This window comes from Protopterus annectens, chromosome 13.part0 (genome assembly GCF_019279795.1).
Source record: "Protopterus annectens isolate FY-2018-M chromosome 13.part0, PAN1.0, whole genome shotgun sequence".
Lineage (NCBI taxonomy): Eukaryota > Metazoa > Chordata > Ceratodontiformes > Protopteridae > Protopterus > Protopterus annectens.
In genome coordinates this window covers 517,113,658-517,137,657 of record NC_056747.1, presented here as the reverse complement: position 1 = coordinate 517,137,657, position 24,000 = coordinate 517,113,658, and the positions used below count along the sequence as shown (strand labels likewise).

The following is a 24,000-nucleotide window of genomic DNA, read 5'->3' as shown; positions in this document are numbered from 1 at the left end:
ACCACTGAAGTTGCTTCTATGGAGTATGACAAGACTACAGCTAGAAAGATTGAGTCAGTGGTATGTTACTGCAATCATAACTAAGTTGGTGAAGTGTACTGTATTTCTAGAGGGATGGAAAGTTCAAGGTCTATTAGACTCTTGGAGCACGATTACTTCAGTTATGAGTCCCCTGGTATGCAGGTTTAATATTGCCAACCACAAACTGATAGTAATATGCATTCATGGTGAGTTTCACACCAAGAGAAATTCAAACACTTCTTGGAAAACCATTGTATCCTGTGGCTTTAACCCCTATTTAAATGTATGATGTAATACTAGGAAAATCATCTCAACATTTCAAAATACTGTGGGAAATGTGGGAGGAAAAATAATGTATAAACATAGTTTGACAAGCTAGACATTTAAGAAAGTGGTAGAACAGCAACTGGATGCATCCATCATTATGAGAATGGGGAGGAAGCAAGACAGTGACACTCATACACAGGTCAAGAATCAAAGCCTGGAGAAGGTAGTCATCAAAGAAGAAACTAAAGGGCCAGAATATGACTTTAGTTAGACATTAAAAAGCATCCTGTGTGTTATCACGCCTGACTCAGTAACACAGCAAAGAAACCTGAAGTTGTAAGAGATGTCAGTACAGGCAATGAAGGTGGACTAATAGGAAACTCTAAAGTAAAAAGCAATAAAACACAGAAGTCTGTACAGAAACTTACAAGGACTGTTAACATCCAAACAGAGAGAGAAGAGGTCAGGTACTCAAGTGAGGATCTTCAGAGCAAAGAGTGCCAGTAAATATTAAAAGTGATGTAGACAAGGAAATGCAGAGTTCCAAACCCACATTTGCTAATGTAAAGCAGAAAAGTCCAATAAATGCAGATTCTAAGCAGTAGGTATTTGTAAGAAAAGAAGAAAAATTGAAGACCAACTTTGTTTTGAGATACCCTTTGCAGAGGAAGGGCAACATACAGAAAGAAAGAAATAAAGCTGAGAGGGTGGTAACAACTTTACTAAGAGGGACAGCAACCTAAAAGAAAAGGAAATCTCAAGAGGCATATGTTGATGGCAGAAATAGTCAAGTAGATTTATCTGCTGTCCAGAACTATGCTGCAGGGTAAGAAATAGTAGAACTGCAGAGATGCTGTTTTTATGAGGAGAAGCTGCAACTTCCACTTCTATGCAATTCACTGAAAAAGTAAATGAACTGCTGGCCTTACAAGTAAGCCACACAAACTTGAAAAAAATCACTGTGCAAAGATAATACTTTTTAAGTAGGACTAGAAAGAGCATAAGCGAGGCTGCACAGGAAAGCAATGGACAATATCTTCATATTATTTTTTATCATTATAAAGGGTAAGCATGAAGAGGAGAAAACATTCTTCCTCGCCTGCTAGTGCCAAAACATTATAGGACACTAGTAATGAAGTTTACCCATAAACCCATGTTAAGAGGTCACGTGGGGATGGACAAAATTAAAGCAAGCATGCTAGTCAAATTTTTACTGGTTAGACAAAATGAACATGATAGAAATCTTCTGTGCTTTCTGACAAAAAGACAGAAAACTACATCCCATCCTGGGTATAAAATTTACTGGTTCTAATGCCTACCACAGACATACAATCTGAATGTAATGCTATAAGCATCTTAGGTCCATTAATAAAATCTAGCAGTAGGCATCAGTACACAGATCTGTATTTACTACCATTAATGGACTATGCTATAACATTTCCAGAAGCAGGGCCATTATACAAAGCTAATGCAAGGACTATTGCCAGAAAACTGATAGTTATTTTCCAGAGCTGGTATCATTAACAAAACAGTTACTGACCTAAGTGCTCCCCTTTATGTTAGGGGTATTGCATCAGATATAACGTTTTAAAGTCAAACAGTTGAAGACATAATGCTACAACCTACAGCCTGATGGATTAGTAGACAGGCAAAAATACTAAAGCTCCATACTAAAGAAATTTGTTGTCACCAATGAGAGGACCTAGGACCAGTTATCAATCTACTTACTGTTTGTTAAAACAGAGGTACCACAAGCTTCAAATAGGTTAACTCAGACAAGTGCCATACAAGACCTGAAGCAACTGCCTGCATACAAGAACAAAGAGAGCGGAACCTGGTACAAACCAATAAAACCTACTGCAAGTCCTACTTTTATCAAAAGCATGTGAGCAATTCCGTTAAACACATTCAAAGGTCCAGCAAAAACAAAACAAAAAAAACTGAAGCAACTGCCTGCATACAAGAACATGGAGAGCAGAACCCTCTACAAACCAATAAAAGCTCCTGCAAGTTCTACTTTTATCAACAGACTGTGAGCAGTGTAGGTCTATTATAATCTTCTCTCTGAGATACTCCTACTGATTCTTCTGCTGTGCACACTACTGGACCCCCCCCTTTCCTCCCATTTATTGCAATAAATATATACATTTTCCAAAGCTTTGCATTTATTTTATATTCTTATATTTTATTTATCTTATATATTACATTTATTTTATAGTCTTGTATTTTATTCTCCCGTTTATTCTAACAAATATATAGTTTCCCAAAGCTTTGCATTTATTTTATATTCTACTTCCCTGATGCTCTACTAAATCTGCTTTTGAATTCACGCAGATAAACAGACACCTTTAGGTACTGACCTGGGCTAGCTGGTTGATTGTTTTTCTCTTCTCACAGCTTTCTCCAAGTCCGGGTTCATAGCCACTCCCCTTTTCTTGTTCTCCTAACATAATTCTATTGTAAGTTTCCTAGCCCTGTCAAACCTGTTTTCTCACAGCTTTCTCCAAGCCCTGGCTCTTAGCCCCCACCCCCTTCTCTCACTCTCCTAACAATCTTATTGTAAGCTTCCCAGCCCTATCAATCCTGTCTATTCCCTCCCTCTTTCTCTTGAGAGTTTACTTATTCCTCCCCTGAGCTGCGGCACCATCTTTAAATAATTAGACCATCTGCTCCCCCTCCAGATTTCCTACCTTACTCATGGTTTTCTTTCCAGGTAGCAACTCGGCAGTGGATTTCAAGCTTTTGATACCCATTTTGACTATTAAAAAAAAACTTTTTCTAAAACTTAAACCATGCAAAAATGCCCGACAATATACCCGCCAAATGCCTGCAAATCTCAGCCAACTCAGTCGCTTACCCTATCAGCATACTTCTCAACAGATCTACCCAAGAATCCTATATACCCATCATCTGGAAAAAAAGCTTATATCCTCCCTCTACACAAGGGGGGCCCCAACATAGACACCACCAACTTCCACCCCATTGCTACACTATCACCCATCTCTAAGATTCTAGAAAAAATGTATTCATTCTCAATTTCTTCACCATCTGACTCACAATCACATCCTCTCCTCTACCCAACACAGATTTAGGCCAGGACGTAATACCACCATTGCCCTCATCTCCTTCATGAACACTGTTAACCAAGCCTGTGACACTGGTAAAATGGTATCTTCACTATTTCTTGATCTTTCTAAAGCTTTTGATACTATATCCCACTGTCTCCTTCTAACAAAACTCTCTAACATAGGTACCTCACCTCAAACTCTAAACTGATTCACTAATTACCTCACTAACAGGCAACAATCAACTAAATGGCAAAACTCTTACTCCACTTTCCTAAACACCACCACTGGTGTTCCTCAAGGCTCCATTTTAGGCCAACTTCTGTTTAGCATATTTATCAATAACATCCATATCGCAATCTCTCAAGGCTCAGTCATCCACTATCATCTGCACTGCAAACAACTCCTCAGAACTATACCAACTCACCCAAAACTCCCTCACTTCCACCAAAATGTGGATGCCTAATAATCATCTTGCTCTGCACTCCAACAAAACCAAACTAGTAATCTTTGCCTACAAAAAGAGAACTTCACCATTCAATCCCTAAATGGTAAGACCATCAACCTTGTACTTAGCACAAAATTCCTAGGTGTCATCATAGATGAACACCTCACATTCGACCTGCACATCCAGTCCAATGTCAAAAAGATACATCAAAAGCTTGACACTCTCTACCGACACAAACATCTACTCAGTGCATCAGCCCGACTTTCCCTTGCCTCTTCTTTTCTATTACCCTCACTTTTATACAGTGCCCTGCTCCTCACCAACATTCAGTCCTCTTGACTCATGCTACAACAAAATTGCTAAGTTTGTAACTAATACCTCCTACTCATCCTACCACTGCTTACCATTAGGCAACCTAAAATGGCTTCTCCCCAACTATCTCACCTTTATCCAACTAACTACAGCTCACAAACTCTTTCATAATCCATCCATGTGCCCTGCTCTATCTTCTATACTTACTTTATACCATCCTAACAGACCACACTGATCTAACAATCAACTGCTCGTAAATGTAGAAAACCCAAACTTTCGGCTGGCCAGATGCTTTACTCCTTTACCATCACAAAACTTTGGAAGTCCCTCTCCCCAACACTTAGATCCAACAGCTCAGTAACTCTCTTCAAGACATCTCTGAAACAACACCTCTCCTTGGCTGTGCACATGTGCTAACACCACATCTCATATAACCTAACTTCAACCATCATAACTAATCTCACCCCAACTCTACTACTCTGCCATCCTCCTTTCGCATCCATCTGTCTTTTTACTTACTCCTCCTCTCCTTCCTGATCAGTTCCCTCTTCTACTAACCCTCATTGTCCTACCATTGATCCTTTCTGTCTACTTCCTTCTCTTCCTAACTCTTATAGACCTATCATTGAACCAGGTGAGACATTCAGGTACTCTCACAGCCTACTTTAATATCATACTACCACTTATATCTACAACAATATCCACCAACTTTGCTGATTCCTGCAACAAGACTCGCATAGCCTATCGCACAGCTATTACACCTCCTAAACGCGTGAAAAGTTTAAGTCCCTAGTCTCTAATTAATTTGCATATTTGCTTCGCACCCACTGCAAGAAGTGTCCTATATACATTTTCCTAGCTGAAACTACTCATATGGAATGTTTTCATGTATATACTCTGTATTACTTGTATAATATCTTTGATTTGAGAATGATTACTTATGTACTGTTTTTTTTTCACCAATTGTATAAGCTGCCAATAATATGTACTAAATGTCTTTATTAATGTAAATTCTATATTGTATGTGAAATATCTTGCATGTGGAGCTTTTCTCCCCAGGACTCCACTGAAAATGGGCACTTCTGGTCCAGCTGGACCATCCCGGTAAACACATGCAAATAAATAATAAATAATGCCAAGGGAACTTAGGAAGAAGAGAAGACACCATTTTAAAGTGTGATGCAACATCACAATAACTTGCAAGACAGATTAAAGCTAGTTATGCCTATAGTACAGTAGTGCATGCAGGCAACCCAGGAGATGCAACAAAGTATTTGTAATAAAAATACACAACTTTGAGAACTTAACTCAGAAAATCAGGTATGAGTGTTAGTGCCCTCCACAGAAAACAAACTGCTAGCTAACTGGCAAGGGCCAGTTAAGGCAACTGAAGGAATAAATACAGAGAAACAGTTAGTTATGTACTCACCATAACGATCGATGTATGTGGTCCATCTCACCTACATTCTTTACTCACGGGTTCGGCTCTGACTCGGCAAACTATTTCTCTAGCACGAAGTCTCTAATTGGATGGGCTAACCCGGTATCCCAAGATGCACCTCACCCTAGCCCCAGATCTTGTTTGCAACCATACCAATCATAACCCATACATGACCAACACTGGAAGGAATTCCAGCCAAAGAAAGAAAAGGCAACTAACCTTGAAGGGTTCACAGAGCCAATATTCCTCCAAATCCTCTAGGAAGGGGGCAGGTGGGAGGGTACGTAAGAATGTAGGCGAGATGGACCACATACATCGATCGTTATGGTGAGTACATAACTAACTGATGTTATGTGGTCCTATCTCACCTCCAGTCTTTACTCACGGGACAGCGTCCCCAGCACCTCTATCCTGGGAGGCTCATAGAAAGATACTCCTGAGAACCATGGAACCAAAGGAAGCCTGGCCCCTAGAAGCCACGTCAGTTCACAGGTGGCAGCTGGTAATGAGTGATAAAGGTGTGAGGAGAGGCCCAGGTGGCCGCAGCACAAATATCATCCAGTGAAAGCCTGGAATGGAAAGCTATTGATGTAGACATTGCCCTGGTAGAGTGAGCTCCGACGGGAAAAGGTAAACTTCTGCCTGCTGCCGAGTAGATGAAGGAAATACAATCTTTAATCCATTTAGAAATTGTGCACTTGGAAACAGGACAACCTGCTCTGTTCTCTGAAAGGACACAAACAGTTGATCAGACTTCCTAACCTGTTTAGTCCTGTGTAAATAGAACCTCAATTGCCTGTGCACATCCAACTGATGGAACCTGAACTCTGCTTTATTGGAAAAATTTGGAAAGAACACTGGTAACTCAATAGATTGATGGAGATTAACAGTGGATGACACCTTTGGAAGGAAGGATGGGTTAAGTCTCAGTGAAACTCTGTCCTTATGAAAGGTCAAATACAGAGGTTTAATGGACAGAGCTTGAAGTTCTGATACTCTTCTGGTCGATGTAATGGCTATTAGAAACGCCGTTTTCCAAGATAAAAATTTCAGTTCACAGGTGGCTGCTGGTTCAAAGGGTGGTGAAGTGATGGCTTGTAGCACAAGGTTTAGGTCCTATGGCATGACAAGCTCTGACACAGGAGGGTGAAGTAGCCAAGCACCTTTCAAGAAGGCCTTGCAGAGTTTATGGCCCATAAGTGAGGGCTCGTAAGATGTATGGAAATTGGAGATTGCAGCCAATTGCACTTTAATGGTAGCGGGCGCAGAGCCCTATCGGAAAAGCATGGCTAAAAAATCTAAAACCGATGGAATTGGGGCTGTGAAGGGGTCCAAATCTTGGGTCTGAGCCCAAATGGAGAATCTCTTCCATTTGCTGGAATAAATTTTTCTGGTAGAAGACTTATGAGATGAAGACAAGATGTGTACCACCTCCGGAGGTCCTGTTTGCACCATTCCGTGAGAAGTATCAAGTGGGAAAGAGGGAGTTTCTGAAATGACCATTGGGCAGAAAGGAGCCATTGCAGAATCCACATATGTAACCTGGCCAGAGGCACCAGCATGAGGGTGGTGGCCATGGAGCCCAAAAGCTGGAGAACTAACCTGGCTTGAACTCTTTTGAGGGACAACAGTGCATGGATCTGAGACTGCAGCACTCTTATTCTCTCTTGCGGCAGAAAGGCTCGCATCTGAACAGAGTCTAGCTCTGCGCCTATAAAAACAACACACTTTGAGGGCAGCAAGGCAGACTTTTCCCAGTTTAAAGTAATTCCCAATTGTTGACACAGTGCTATGGTAGTCTCCCTGGCTTGAACGAGCAGATGCCTGGTGGGGGCGGTGAGAAGCCAGTCGTCCAGATACGGAAACACCTGGAATCTCTGACATCTCAGGTGAGCTGTCACCACTGCCAAACACTTGGTGAACACCCTGGGGGCTGTGGTGAGACCAAAGTGCAGGGCACGAAACTGGAAGTGACTGGCTCCCAGCCGGAAGTGTAAGTGACTCCTGGATGCCTTGTCCATCTTGATGTGGTAGTAGGCATCCTTGAGATCGATGGAGCACAGCCATACTCCTTTTTCCAGCAATGGAAAAATGGTCTGAAGCGTGACCATTCGGAACTTGGACTTCAGAACGTAGTGATTCAGTCGACTGAGATCCAGAATGGGTCTCAGGTCCCCTGTTCTTTTTGGCACCAACAAGAGTCTTGAGTAAGTTCCTGATCCGATATGGTCTGAGGGGACTGGTTGGATGACTCCTTTTTCTAGCAGCTTTGTAACTTCTAGTGCTGCTTGATCCCGTTGACTGGATGGGACGTCCAGGATTGTTCTGACTGGAGGGGGTGTTGATACAAAGGGAATAGCGTAACCTCCGGTAACTATTCGAAGCACCCAACAATCCTGGGTGATGCTTTCCCAGGCTTCCGAATGCAACGAAATTCGGCCCCCGACTGGCTCCAGAACAGCACAGTCGGGCAATGCCTCAGGAACGCTGGAAGGAAGATCAGCGAAAGGAATCGCGGTCTCCCGAGTTGCGGGGGCCTCCTCTGCCTCTAGGACGGCGTCTTACAGAATAATTTCCCCCTCCTCTGCCTCTGGAGGGGGACTCACCTTGAGCTGCAGGGAAAGGCCTCAGACTTCTTGAACCACATGTTCCCCCCTCTCTGAGCCTTGGGGTAAGGCCTAGAAGGGAGAGAGAAATGGGCCCCTATGGCAGATAGTGTCTTTCCCTCCTGTTCGCATCTGGTGAGGGTGTCTTTCACTTTGGTCCTGAAAAGAGAGGACCCATCAAAGGGGGCGTCAGTGAAGGAGGACTTAAAGGCCTCCGTGAAATGACACAGGCGCATCCAGGCTTGCCTTCTGAGAGCTACACCTGAGCTAGCTGCCCTGCTCACCCCTTCGGCTGCATAAGATGTGAGCCTCATTGACGAGTTGACAATGGAATCAAGGGTAGGCAACTGGACGTTAACAGTTTGTGTTACCGCCTCAGGCATGTTACCCGTCAGAGTATCTCCTAGCTCCTTAAGGAGATCTCTTTGGAGCCGAGTGAAATGACAAAGGTAATTCAGCGACCGCAAGGTAAAGGTCGCCGAAGACAGGGTACGCTTCCCGTACCGGTCCATAACCCTGGACTCCTTGTTAGGAGGATGGACGGAAGAAGAAGCCTCTGCAACTTCCTGCTGAGTGGCTGCCGCCACCACCCAGGCATCTACTGAAACCCCTTTGGTCAGGAACTCTTTCCCCGGGGGAGCAGAAAGGAACTTGTTTGGACGTCTGGGCACCGGTTCCACGGAATCAGGGTTCTCCCACACCCTTCGACAAATCAAATCCAGGAGTTCGTCGGAGGGTGGAGACACCCAGGAGGCGGAGGGTTGAGATCCGAAGGCCTTGAGGTATACCCACTCCTCCTCAGAGGGGGTCTTGGAAGGCCAGTCGCCTCTCTGCCTCAAAATCTCCAGGATGTCGGCGAAAGAGACATCATCGTAGGACGACTTGGGGGACCCCTCTGACTCCTCGAGGTCGGTATCAGAGGTGAGGGTCTCATCCTGGAAGTCTATGTGCTTCCTCTTGCACAACTTCTTTCTGGGGGGCTCCTCAGGCACCCACTCTGAGGGGCCCTCAGAAAGTAGGGGACCGCTCAAGGGGGTATCCCCAGACCTTCGGGCTCCGCCATCCATGGATAGGGGGGCGTCAGAGGATATAGCCGGGGTGTATGGGGATGGAGTGACCGATCCATGTGATGTGACTGACGATCTAGCCAGTGTGCTCCTCATGGCCTCGAAGGCAGGTCCCCCGAATCCGAGGACCGACCCATCTCCAAGACCACGACCGGAGACGAGATTCCCCGAGCCGATGTACCGAGAGGGAGACTCGGAACTGACATGAGTCCCGAGGTATCCCCCTCGGGTCCGACTGAGGAAACCAGAGTGCTGAAACCAGAGGACGAAACCAACATGGTTGGAGCCGACGCCGGCTCCGATAGACTCACCAGGGGTATCGGAGCAGACACAAGGACATCACTCGGCGTGGGGCATGCTGGCTCTGACGACACATGGGTGCTCGGAGGAGGAATCATCGGTACCAGGACAGGGACTAGCTCTGGAGCCGACTGGGTCAGAGCCGAAAACAGTTTTGCTAACATCGGCGACTGCAGGAGCCTCTGGACCACCCTATCCACATCCAAATCAGACAGCCTAGAGGATTTGGAAGAAATAGAAGGGGATCGGGATCTCCTACCTGGAGACTCATGCCTGACACTGGGTGATTGGCTCCAAATAGGCCCCAATAATATCGGAGCCGTGGTCGACTCCAGTACAACAGATACCTCCTGCGGCCCAGAGGACAATGGAGCTGAGGAGGTAGTATCCATAACCGAAACTTTCTCCTGCGGCCCCAAGGAAAATGGAGCCGAGGAGGAAGTATCCACTTTTGAAACCTTCTCCGAAGGCTCCGAAGAGGTAGATGGAGCCGGAGTTCTTTTCTTGGCCTTAGCAGGCTTGGATTTAACACTAGAAGATGAAGAAGAATCTAAGGCCTCCTCAAAGGAAGGCTTAATCAGCCCCTTCAAAATCAGTTTATTTTTTCTTTCTTGCAGTACCCTAGGGCTAAACACGTGGCAAAAAACTGCAGGACTCCTGTAGGTGAATAGCACCCAGACAATAAACACAGATGGAATGCCCATCTGTAATGGACATTTTGTAGCCACGTTTGGTACACTTCTTAAATCCGGAAGGTTTATGTTCTTTCTGGTCTTTAGACATGATAACAACCGTACAACACCCAGCCGACAGAGACAACACAAGAGGAAGGCGGGGAAAAAAACAAAACACACTAACGGCCAAGAAACTCTAAGTTAAACATTTCTTGGAGGGAAATCTACCCACAACTCAAAAAACCAGCACAGAAAAAACAAGGGAACAACACTGGAGAGGACTAGGTCCTCTAACTTAAACGGGCCTAGCCCACGAAACAGAGGGATACCACAAACAAACAGTCCTCACAAAAGCCCACAAGAACTAGTCAAATAAAGAAGAGTAGCTATTAAAATAGCTTTTGCAATACAACTAACTACTGAAATACTTAGAAAGTATTTGAAAAGGGTACTTAGCCACAGTCAAGCGAGACCACGTTCTAACTCTACGAGTGGCAAACGAGATCTGGGGCTAGGGCGAAGTGCATCTTGGGATACGGGGTTAGCCCAGCCAATTAGAGACTTCGTGCTAGAGAAATAGTTGGCAGAGTCTGAGCCGATTCTCGGCTCCGAACCTGTGAGTAAAGAATGGAGGCGAGACAGGACCACATAACATCATGAGTTTAGATAATCAGGAACAAGAAAGAAAGGACAAATCTGTCAATTCATACACTGAAGCCATGGAAAGAAGTGGAGGCTCTGTGGTTAGCTTACAAGCTGAACTTCATATAGGAGAGACCAGATAATTTCTGCTTGAAGTGTAGTTAGAACAATCATTGTCAGCAGTATAAAAGCAGGAAGTAGGATAATTACGCTTACGAAATAAAGTTAGTGTTTTCAGAAATGACTGGGACAGCAAAACAGAGGCAACACTTATTTATAGATTATTACTGGACTAATGACTCAGGAGGCCTTTCTAAGTCTAGCCAAGTTTTCCTGAAACAAGAATGATGTCCTGTATCCAAACAGGATATTAAGGACCAGACATTTATAAGCTACCACTGTCCATAAGGGACATGGGTGCCTAGCCCAGTGTAAATTTCCTATTTCCCATCCATTGGTCTAGATTATGTTTAAATTGGGTAATAAACAAACTAGGCTTCACATGGATGGGAAGCCTGTTCCATAGGAAGGGCAGTCTTAGGGACACGTATCTGTTAGAGTTGCCACCTTTTAAGCGGGCCAAAGTAGGACATGGGGGTATGGCCTATATGACACTGGCCACACCCTCTACCATGACATCACCACCAGAGTGGTGAAGGAGATGCTGTTATGGGTACGACGGATGGCTGCTGGAGTGGCTAGCTGGTTGGTGGGAGTAGCAGCTGGATGGATGAATGACTGGATGGATGGTTTGATGGATGGATGGCTGAATGAATGGATGCATGGCTGGATGGATGGCTGGCTGCATGAATGGCTAGGGGCTGGATGGAGTGGCTAGCTGGTTGGTGGGAGTAGCTGCTGGATGGATGGCTTGATGGATGGATGACTGGCTGGATGGATGACTGGCTGCATGAATGGATGGATGGCTGGCTGCATGGATGGATGGCTGGCTGGAGGGATGGAGGATGGCTGGCTGGCTGGCTGGATGGAGGAGTAGGATGGCTGGCTGGATGCAAGAGGAGGATGGCTGGCTGGATGCAAGAGGAGGATGGCTGGCTGGATGCAAGAGGAGGATATCTGGCTGGATGGAGGAGGAGGATGCCTGGCTGGATGGAGGAGGAGGATGGCTGGCTGGATGGAGGAGGAGGATGGCTGGCTGAAGGAGGATGGCTGGATGGATGGATGGAGGAGGAGGATGGCTGGATGGATGGATGGATGGAGGAGGAGGATGGCTGGCTGGCTGGCTGGCTGGAGGATGGTTGGCTGGATGGATGGATGGAGGAGGATGGTTGGCTGGATGTATGGATGGAGGAGGAGGATGGCTGGCTGGATCGCTTGTTATAAAAAAAAAAATCTCTGTCTTTTTTTTAGTGGTTGTAGAAGCGCTTAAAACAAAGTGCTCCTACAGCTGCGATCTTTGCAGGGCTCTTCCTGCCCCAATTCCCACCCCTTTTGTGAAGTGCAGCCAATTGCTGCATGAATTAAAGCACCCGGACCTAACAGGCAGCAGCTTTGCCTGCAGGTCCGCGTTGGTGACGTAACTGAATTGCAGTGAAAAAGCCGGAAGTAATTGCGACTTTTCCACGGCAATTCAGTGCGATCACAAATGCGGGACTTTTCAGGTCCCACTACTTGATACAGCGGGCGATGGGATAAGGTGGCATAACCTGCGAGTGTCCCACTGACAATGGGATATGTGGCAACCTTAGTACCTGTCTCTCCAGCATGTTCACTTTATAAGTCACAAAGTTTAGATCCCTAGACTTTGTACTTCTGGTACTGTTTGACTTATGAATATGCAGGAGATTCATAAGTGTAGGGTTTGTGGATGCCTTGTAAACCAGGCATAGATCACCCCTCAGCAATCTACCAGACACTGAGTAGAGGGAAAGGGCTATAAGGTGCTCTACATAAGCTAAGTCTGTTACACCTTGCATTCTTTTAGTAAGGAACCTCTGAGATCTCCCTAGTTGCTGCATTTGCCAGGTCAGATAAATACCAACGGGAACTTTCTACTCTACGATATGTCTGATAAGGGCAGAGTACTGTGGGATAATGACTTCTTTGGACCTAGATAACATGCCTTTGCTTATAAGTTGCGCAACATAAAAAGGATTTCCTCACCACTGTGACCATGTGGTGGTTGAAGATAAGGCTACTGCCTACGTGTGTACCCAGATCCCTGACAACTGGGCCAATTCTTAGGGGCATATTATCAACATGATAATTAGCCAGGATGGTTGACTTCTCAAAATGTACAATTATGCATTGAGTTTAAGACCATGGCTTTGGCATCATTTGTTGGTCAGAGATAGGCCTTCTTGAAAAATGCTAGTGCCTGTATGGGAGCCAATAATAACCCCCAACTTGCAATCGTCTGCAGACTTGGTCAGCCATAAACCTTTGTCATTTGCTTCCACTTCAGAGAAACAGAACCAAAAGGAACAGGCCCAGTACCAAACTCTGGGGGACTCCACTAGTGGATGGCCACTTGATGGAGGTAGTTTCAACCATCTGACCTCCTGGGTCCTATTAGAGAGACAGTTGGCTATCCAGTGGGTGATAAAAAGGGTTTATACCTAATTTAGTGAGCTTGTCTGTAGCACTTGAGTAGCATATTATATCAAAAGCCGTGGCCAGATCAAGGTAAGCTGTGTGTACAGTCTTTTCCTCATCCATTGCTTTGGTGACCCTCTCAAAGAAGTCCATCAGAACAGGCATGACCTTAAAGCCAAACTGTGATGAGTCCAGCGTTTGCAGATTACCTATGCCCTCATTTATCATGCCCATAAGGAATTTTCCACATCCTTACATGAAGCTGGTCAGACTTATGGGCCTGTAGTTATTTGAATTGTCATTGGATTTCCTTTGTGCAGGGGAATGACTGTAGCCATCTTCCATTCCTTGGGCACAAAACCTGACTGTCGGCTCCATTTGGAAAGTGATTCAAGTGGATCAGAGAGGTCATGTTTCATGCTATTTAGTAAGCATCCTGGGATGTTATCAGGGCCCATCGATGCAGTGTTATTGGCCTTCAAAACTGCATTGATGACCTGTTCCCCAGTAATGGTTGGGGGGATTGTGGCACACGGTATTTCCTAGACCTTACAAAATACCAGAGCCACTTCAACGGTTAGTAACAGAAAATCAAAAGATGCTCAAGCTAGCAGTGGCAGAAGAGTCACTAAGTGAAGGCAGCAGCCCAACAGTGTAAGGTCCCAAATCTTATGGATGTATTACATTCTGTAACTACTTTGGGAAACCGAATAGCATTTCTACGATCTATTGAGGAGTTGAAAGAAAACCAAAGACAAGCCAGATACTTGACAACACTGGACTTGATGATGCAATAGTAACAGATAATGCTATCCACTCTGACAAACAAAAAAACAGCCTTTGCAACCTCTATCAGCCTATTTCAGTATGCAGTGTTACCATTTACCTCCAAGGAACCACAGCTGCCTTTTAGAGGCTGATGGATAAAATACTGAAGCCTCACTCCCATGCTGTGGCATGAAGGACAATGCAGTAATTCATTCAAAGATTGGGGGTCTCACTTTCGAAGCATAGGTTGTGTACAGTCTATAAGACCGTCAGAACTGACTGTAAATGCCAAGAAAATTAAACCATGTGTGGTGAAAGCCAAAGACTTAGGATACCTTATAGGAAGAGGGGGTGGTAAGACTACAACCAAAAAAACTAGAGGCTATGACAAAATGGCCTGCATGGACCATTAATAGAAAGGTCAAGACTTTTTTGAGCTAGCTGCGTACTGAAAAGTTGACACACAGTTTTGCAACTACTGATTATACTTTCACAGATCCTGTAACAGAAAAGAAAAAGAGAGTTCCTGACAAAGTGCAATGGTCACTAAAGGCAGACAGAGCATTTAATGAACTAAAAATGATCATATGTGCTAAACCGGTGTTTTTGACTCCTAACTTTAATAACTAATTTACTCTCTGCACTGACACATCAAAGGTAGAGTGGGAAGCAATGTTATTTCAAGATATACAAGGTGAGGAGTACCTACTAAATCAGAAAATTATGCAATGTGGAAAGGAGATATTGTGTCACAGAAAAAGAGTGTGTTTAGCTACAACATGGGTCTCCTATTTGTTGAAGTGTTAGTTCTTCAATATCAGTGGCAGTCACCTTTGGTGCAGAAGGCTATGGGTTCTATTCCCACACCAGACAGATCGACTGCTGACATTGCAAAGTAGCATAAAGATGGTAGTGCACTCCTGAGTGTGTTGTCCTTCGCATAAGATGTTAAACTGAGGACCCATCTGCTTGAGTTAGTGGTAGCTCAGGTGGATGCAAAAGATCCCATGGCAGCTATCGAAAATGTAGAGAAAGCTCCCCGATGTCCTGTCCAAATTTCCCCATGTAATATAAATATCACTAAAAAAATGCTACTAGCCTAGTGGGCCTAACCCAGTCAACAATGAATAAATAAATAAAAAAATGAAATACAATAAAAATTCATAGGCAGGCACTTCAGTTTAGTAACTGATAATGCCCCACTGCAATTATTGAGTAGGCAAACTGACGACAATATGAAATTGTGCCAGTGAGCACTATCCCACCAATCGTTTCAATAAACAAAAACCCACAAGCCTGACCTAGTCAGCAGAAATGATGATGGATTGTTCAGGCCCTTCAACTAACCACTATGGATACAAACTTTGAGCTGGGAAAGGGGTGGACAGTAACCAAAGGTACTACTTTGCTTTCATTTTAAACTGCAAAGCCAAGCCGGTAAACATTTTACTTTACTATGTGGAGTACTACAAACACCTGTGTTTAATATGGCCTGATGCTTCCAGTGACCACCTTGGACATACAGTACTGATGACTTAAAATAAACTCAGTCTCAGCTAGAATTACCCAGTGATAAAGTCAGCTCTGGTGATTCAAGCAGACCATTTTAAGAAACATTCAAACTTAAGATACCTGTACGTGGATACTGAGCAACTAATTAAAATGCAAAGCTCAGGTAGCCTTGCACTGCTGAAGACAAAAGTGTCAGATGTTATGAGTCTTAAATGAGAGTGACCAAATCTAAAGACAAGCTTGGATTCTCAGTAGCTACTGAAAGAAACAGCAGACTAGGAATGACTAGTATTTGCTAGACTGCATGTAGCATCCCTGTTGGAAAGGTACAGCTTACCATTTTTGGCTGACAACTGGTACAGGCTGGATGTCATGGCACAGGTCTAGCAACTGAAAAATATTAAGAATGAAGAAGGAAGCTGTGGTTCACAGAGCAATATTAAAATGTTATGATAAGTCTCAGTTCTTGCTTGGATGGAATAAAAAAAAAAGTACAAAAGTCTGTGCCACTCCATGGCTATATATTACACACCCTAACAGTGCTTTTCTTCCATTAGATTCATAGGTAAGTACTAGGCTAGCTGCCCTTGCAGACCATTTTAAGCCTAGTCAGTTTCCCTTTTTGTGCTCAAAATAACCTATCCCATTTGGTTATAGATTGGCCTTAACCATCCCAAGGCTGATAATTATCCTAAGGAGAATAACTGGGATCATATCATAGATAATTTGAGGGGACCTGCGTGTGGGATAAAGCATTTAGGAGCTGCATCTGTCCATTAGTAGTACAGGGGGCAGCCCTGGAGTACAGTTTCTGTTCCCCATCCAGAGATCTGAAAATGGACAGAGATGAACTTTGTTTTATGTTGATGGACAGTCTGTTCCACAGCAATGGTATCCCTCTGCAAAATACACCCGTTTCTCCAAACTGTTCTGTCAAAGTTGCAGAAGAGGTTTAGATCTCTAGACCAAGTATTTCTAATCCCAACTGAATTGCTGATGTGCAGTAAATCTATCAGTAATGGGTTGGAGGATGCCTCGTATGTCAGCCACAGTCACCTCTTAGCAGTCTTTAGGATACAGAGTATTGTGACAGGGCTTTGAGTAAGTCCATGTAGGACATGTTGTTTAGATCTTGTATACTTTTAAAAAAGTATCTTTGTGGGCAGTTCAGTTGTTGCACATGGCTGTACAAATACAAGCCAAAGGGGGCATTTTATTCAATGGCTGACCTAATGAGGGCTGAGTAAAGAAAGATGATATCCCCCAATCTACACACAATTCCTTTGTTTATAAGCTTTAAAATATAGAAAGACTTTCTTACAACAGACATATTTTGTTCAAAAGGTAGGTCACTGTCCACATAAGTTCCCAAATTCACAAAAAAAGGTCCTTCACGCTAAGTGAAGACCCAAAAAAGGTCTTTCATGCGGAACAGCAGCCAGTAGCTCCATTTTGCAATTCTTGATTGGCTCATATGCCGGTATACCAGCCAATCAAAAAATCTCATACCAGTGCCTCTTCTGTTCAATGTGGAACAGCCCGCAGTGGAGGCTGTTTCACCGGGATTTTAAACTGGCAGTGTGGGACTCGGGGACAGTCCCGCTCAAATAGGGACATCTGGCAACCCTGGTTTCAGACCACCATTTTGACACCAGTTATTTAGTTGAAACAAACCTTCCTGCAGAATGGAAAAATCATTTGGGGATTTAATGACTGCACCTAGCTTGCAGTCATCTGCAAACTTAATCAGCCAGAGCCCTTTGGTATTGGCTTTTACTTCATAAAAGTACATACCGAGCAGGGGAGTTCCCAGCACAGAACCCTGAGGGACTCCACTGGTGACTGGTCTCTTTGTGGAGGTAGCTTCCACTGTTTTGATTATCTGCATCCTATTTGTGGGCCAGCTGGCAAACCAAAGGGTCACATAGGGGTTTATTCCCATTTTACTTAGCTTTTCTAATATGCCTGAGTAGGGCATTGTGTCAAAACCTTTGGCCAGGTCGAGGTATGCAGCGTCTACTGTTTTGCCTTCACCCATTGTTTTGGTGACGTTTACAAAAAATCCACCAGGCTGCATGACCTGCCCCTGATGAATCAAAACTGAGAAGGGTCTTCTGTTTGGAGATTCCCTGTGTGATTAATTCCATGATATGCCTTTCCATGGCTTTACATATAAAGCTTGTCAGACTTATGGGTCTGTACTTGCCTAGGTCTGTGGAAGGTCCTCCCTTATGCAGGGGAATGTCTGTAGCTGTTCTTCATTCACTTGGTACAAAACCTGTATGGAGGTTGAGATTTAACAGTTTGCTAGGGGTGTGGCTAAATCATGCTTCATGCTATTTGACATGCACCCAGAAATATTGTCATTACTGATCGATGCAGAATTTTTAGCTTTCGATAGCACTTTTAGGACTTGGTCTTGTATGATAGCTGGAGGTGAGCCAGCTTCAGGTATATCTTGAGGGACAGATGGAGGGGAGAGAGGGGTAAAATTAGAGTTAATTTTATTGGCCAATAGGTTAGTTATTTCATCAGCCACAGTGCAGGTAATGTCATTCACAATCAGCTCAGTGCATTGCTGTCTTCTGCTTTTGAGATTACAAACGCAACTAAAAAATGCCTAGGGATTGTCTTTGGCATGGGTAGCTACTTTAGCTATAAACTTGGATTTGGTGGATTTTATTAAGCTCCTGAGTTGTTTGTTTATTTCAGAGAAAGGGCTCTAATATTCTGGGAATCATTCTTCTTACTTTTGGGGACAATTCCTTACTTTTAAAATTCTGTGGGTTCTTACCAACATAATTACATGTACAGTGGATGATAAGGTTGGAAGATGGAGCTAATAAAATTTGGAGGTATAAAAATCAACATGAAAAGTCAAAAATAATGAGGAAGAGGGAGATGAGAAACCAGTAGATGACCACCCAAAGATTACTCCAGGTAACAGTGAGCTGGAGGTCAGAGGCAGAGGCTATGCTACTGCTTCCCCTGGAATCCCCCATGTGCCACCACACATGCAATATCTCCACTATCACTATATCTGTGAACTGCTTGCATGTGCAACACTGTTTCTGGTGGCTCACCCCACCACCAGTCCATCAGGAGTTCAGTGAATATAAAGATTCATCCACTTACACACACATACATCTGGGGCACCCACAGTATTCACCCTTAGACACTGAAACAGTTACAGCCCTGACCAGCAGCAATAATCATCTTGTAAGTAACACTGTCTGTATACAGCAGTAGAAGCAATGCCATCTGCCTGTCTTTACAAAGAGCCTTCCATCACCAGTATGCAGTCTGGACATGCACATGTAAATATATATATTTAGTTGTTGCACATGCTTAAAGGAATAGCATTAGATGGGCAGAAGTACACATGTCTGCCCAGCTCAGAAGCAGACTAGAAACATTTCCTGCACCATTTCGCCACCTACAATTATAAATTGAGGAAGCATTCTCAATCCCCAAAAGCCTTGCTGTCTGCTTCAGCACTTCCAACAACTGTGATGGTACTGCCTACTTGTTGAAGAAAGTTGTTGTCTTTCGGCTTTTCCGGGTTAGGGGTCGCCACAGCGGAACTCCGGTCCGCTAATGATTGGCAGTAGATTTTCACGGTGGCGAGTTGCCAGCTCGACACCCAACCTTCAACGAAGGCATGCCCATTCACGCATGTCTTTCGGAACGCCACTCGACCTGCGGGGAGGACATGCAGACTCCACACAGAAGGCACTCCCCGCACACTAGCTGAGAATCGAACGGGAGAACCTCTTGCTGTGAGGCAACAACGCTACTGCTGCACCATCGTGGTAATGCCTACTTGCTGAAGAATAAGAAGTGGAAAATAAATATTTTAGGTACTGTGCACACTGTCGAAGTAGGATTGTAAGAGGACTGTTGGTGATCCAGGCAAATTACTTTCCTATAGCAAAGAGAACAGGACAAGAGCTGTGAATGGTCATTGAAACTGAAGAGATATGCCATTTTACCCAGTTCCATTCAAACTGAGGTAAACTGGCAGTGAGGCTGTTAGGAAACATAGGAGATACAATGCAGTCTATGGTAAAGAAAGGACAGACATTTCAGATTAGCAAAATTAGTCCCCCCAAAATTGGTATCCCCAATAACCATCCCCAGTACTTTTCATTTAATAATTAAGTTGCTAATTTCCTGCGTAATTCAATACAGGATTGTAGGGGAGTCATAGCCTATCGCAGCACTCAGTAAGTGCAAAGCTTAGAAATTCATAATGAATGCCCCGACCTGTCACAGAACATATACAAACCTAGCCTCACATGGCCTGCATGTGATCAACTCACCTAGGTATGTCTTTGAGAAAGGGCAGGAAATCAGAACACAAGGCAAAACCCAAAATGGACTTAGAGAGGATATGCAAATTCTGACTAGAAGGCACACCAGGCAAATTCTCTTTTAGCTAATTAAAAATTCTCACAATCAGTATGCAGCCTACCGCATTTCTATCCTGCAAATGACTCCAAAAAGAAAGATGAAAATAAAACTCATTTTAAGACACAAGAAACTAATTGTTTTGTTTTCTGTTCCTTTTGTCTATCAGGAAAACAAACATTTCATATAGTAGTTCTACAGCGAAGTGTAGTATGTGATCTTATTTTGCTGATTAACATGTACAGCAGAGATCTATTGCCCTAAATGCAATATCATTACTGTGATGTGATTAAAAAGGGTCATACTCCTACAAGGATCAACTTATTCAAGGAAACAACCTCAATGAAAGAAACACCACAGGCAAATGAACAGATAATGAACTAAGCTCACAATGTTATGGAACAGTGTTGGTTTAGGGCTAGGGGTCATAAACTAGTATGTCACATACATCATAACTACTATAAATGACAAATCAAACAAAGGAAAAAAAAAAAAAAACATGACAAGAATATCCTGCTTTGAGAATTTATCATAGTGTTAGGCAGCTTGCTAAGTAATTTTAGAGCCATCCAGGGTTCCACACTAGATATGACCCCATGTTTTTAATTTACATCTTAGGAAATAATTTTCAGAATATTTTTCAAAAGAGTACCAATATTTACACAACAAATGCAAATACTTTAGAAAGTGGTGCTTCAGAACACAAATGTCAGTTCCAAAAGAGTAGCCTTTTCCCAACTTAACATACTTGTCTGCATTACCATTTCGACATACTAGATTTTTAAAACTGAATTATTTTGCTACAGACCATGAGCATCATCTGAAACACTACTGATGCTCCATACTTTATTTAAAATTCTGCATTGCTTTTTTTTAAACTGATACCTCAATCCAATGTGTCCAGATAAGTGCATGAATTTAAAAGTGGTTCCATCTCACTTCTAAAATGAGAACTACAAATGCATATTCCCCTATAGTTTAAACAGAGATGTGGATCTCATGTAACCCATCTCAGCAAGGTTTTTCAGCAATTTTACAAACAAGCAACACGAGTACACATGCATTCCTAATTTACCATTTGACTTGCACTTCATGTAGATCAGCTCTGCAAAGAAACAGGTTTCATACCTGCTAACCTGAAGGGTGGCTGAGGAATCTAAGGGGAGCACTTCATTTGGTTCCAAAGGCAGATCTTCCAGATGAGAGCTGTGTTCTTGCGTCCCTGTTTCCTTTCCAACTTTACTACCTGGTGACATGGCAGATCACAGTGTCAGTCCTCAGGAGAGTCATCTGATGCAAAAAGAAAAATTGCAGTGTCCTTAAAAACAATGAACTTCTCGCTACCACATCCAGTGAAGGCTAATACACTCTTATCCCCCATTAGCCTCACATCTTTTCCAACATTCTCACAATTACATTCCTATGACAATGACATGATCTCAAGTTCTTGTGACTCACTGAATGCCTCTTCTCTGTCTGCTCTTACTCATGTTTCAGCTATCACAGTGCCTCTGTCAATACACAATGACTTTTCATAAACGACTTTGCTGCCTAGACTACTCGTAATTTATTACGGTTCTGCCTTCCTGAGTTGCTCAAGATGATAGGGATCATTTTTATCACAATGTGAGCTTTCTGTGCGATATGTTTCTTCTGATGCTGTGTCAGTGGACATGTAGAAATATCACCACTACCGTGCCTGGAATGGACATGGAGGTAGACAGGAGAATTAGCTGACATTTGCAGCTGTCAGCTCAAGGGGGACATTTAGACAGCAGCATTCTACCCTTTACCCATACACACAGCACAAGAACAGATTTCTAAGGTAGATGGATTCATGCAGCCACTTTTCTCATCTTTGGAGCCATCAAATGGACCATCAAACATCAATATCTGTAGAATGTGTTGTTCCAGGGAAGCAGGATAGCCCAGGATATGGTCAGTTTTCATATTCTTCTGCTGCCTCTAAGGCTGGTTGGATTTTGTCACCTATCAGCACTTGTGGGCTGTCCTATTCTACATATTATGCTTCCAAGGTGAATGCTCCTTGCACCAAAGGTCTAGTATTTTGGATAGGAACGACAAGCATCACACCTGGCTATGAGAAAGCCTCAGGACAATGTTGGCTCTGCCATGTCTCACCATAAATGTCAAATGTTACACTAGTGCTGTATCCAGGGTTGGAGGTGGACAGAGTAAGTTATAATCACACAGATTAATATAGACCAATATCAAGAGTTACAGCAACACATACATCATGTTGTTTGCATACACAGAAAAAAGTAGTTAAAAAATACACACGAAAGCAGGCTCCCTGCCACAGCAGTAGCAATTCCAGTGGCAATTCTAAAAATGAATGCAAGGGAAATAAAACAGAAACAAATAATAAAATAAAGGCAAACATCTTAAGTCTGGATTACTCAGCAATTATTCAGTGTGTGGGCAGGGAATAAGTGATCCAGCAATGCAGCTCCTTTCATAGTTGCGGTGCAAGGCCATCAGCCTACAGTTTCTGCTGCAGTACAAAAGCTAGGGGTACCGTCACTACACCTTGTTTGTTAGTATAAATGAGAAGCAAAGGTGAAGAAGCTCATCTGCATGTAGCATTACTCTAATGATGTGATGTGTACAACTTCACAGTGCATCAGCACCTTCCTTAAACAACATACTGTTGGTAAGTAATCTCCATAACTGATATAATTAACAGGTTTATTAGACTCAAAACACCTGGACCTTAGCTACCTAAATGAAGAAAGATGTCACTACAGGATGCAATCAAGCTGAATTTTTTGGCCAAAACACTGAAAAGTATTTTTTTCAAAAAGGGTTACTGTAAATGTGGACTTATCCTTGTGTATAAAAACACCAAGGTTATTATAACAGAGTGTGCATGAAATACAGCCTTTTGCATGAGAGCTTGAATTTGTGTTCTCCATGAAGAAAACCATAAAAAGTTTCAGAATTCATTAAACTTTAAATAACATTTTTTGAACTAAATTCAACCCAATAAATCTGCCTGCAAACAATAGGCAAGTATCCATAATTATATGGAGCAGTCAGGGTAAATGGACTCTCTCAACTAATGAGACTAAGAAAAATATCAATCAAAAATGTGATTTTTTTTTTTAATCTAAATGAATGCTAAACATTACAGAAGTCTGAGGTTTATTCAGATGTATAGCTTTGCAACTACATTCACAAAAACATATCACATAATGTCAAGACTGTCGAACTTCTTTAAGTACTTACTCTAACAGCAAAACAAATATGAGAATGAGTACCACAGATTTAATCTTAGAAAATAATACAGGAGTTTATAAAAAAAAAAACAATTAACTGATACAGCAATGGGAGGTCACAAAAGCCTCCAATTATGCACATAACTAAAGGAAAAACTAAATTAATTTAATCAGAATTTCTCCATAGAACAGTCTTCTTTACAAGTATATCAATGATTTTTTAATTATTTAGACATATAGACAGATACACTTAAGGAATCAGTGCACTTTAACAATTATATTTGCTCTGCAATGCCACATTTGACATTTATATGAAATCAGAGTAGTTCCAAATTCTTTTTTTAGATAAAATGCTTTAACAAAAAATAATGTTATGAAAGAGGCTTAGACCATATTTTGTTAACACAAAAAGGAACAATTTAAAAACGTAGTTCATATATTTATCTAGGCTTACAATTAAATAAATTTTTCAAGACAGAAAGCTGTTAGATAGCGATTTTGCACAAACAGGGTGTAAGCAAGAACTAATTAATAATTTTTTGGATAAAGTTTTAGTTAACAGACATGAACATGAAATATATGCCCTTTATTTTACTGCAGAGACAAGTTTAGAAAAGAAACAATAAGAAAGACTTAGGAGCTTTAGTCTGTCTGGCTTTCTCCAAAGATGGT

The 24,000-nt window shown here is 42.8% G+C and overlaps 1 protein-coding gene across 1 annotated transcript in view; it reads right to left on the bottom strand.

Annotated features, from left to right (window-relative positions):
- The window catches only part of GTF2IRD1 (GTF2I repeat domain containing 1), a gene marked incomplete in the record, with an annotated part of 795,304 nt that overhangs the window by 407,159 nt on the left and 364,145 nt on the right, over nt 1–24,000 (bottom strand). Inside the window, 1 exon segment of the mRNA XM_044054146.1 lies at nt 21,218–21,335. Within this exon segment, the coding sequence (XP_043910081.1) occupies nt 21,218–21,335 (118 nt within the window).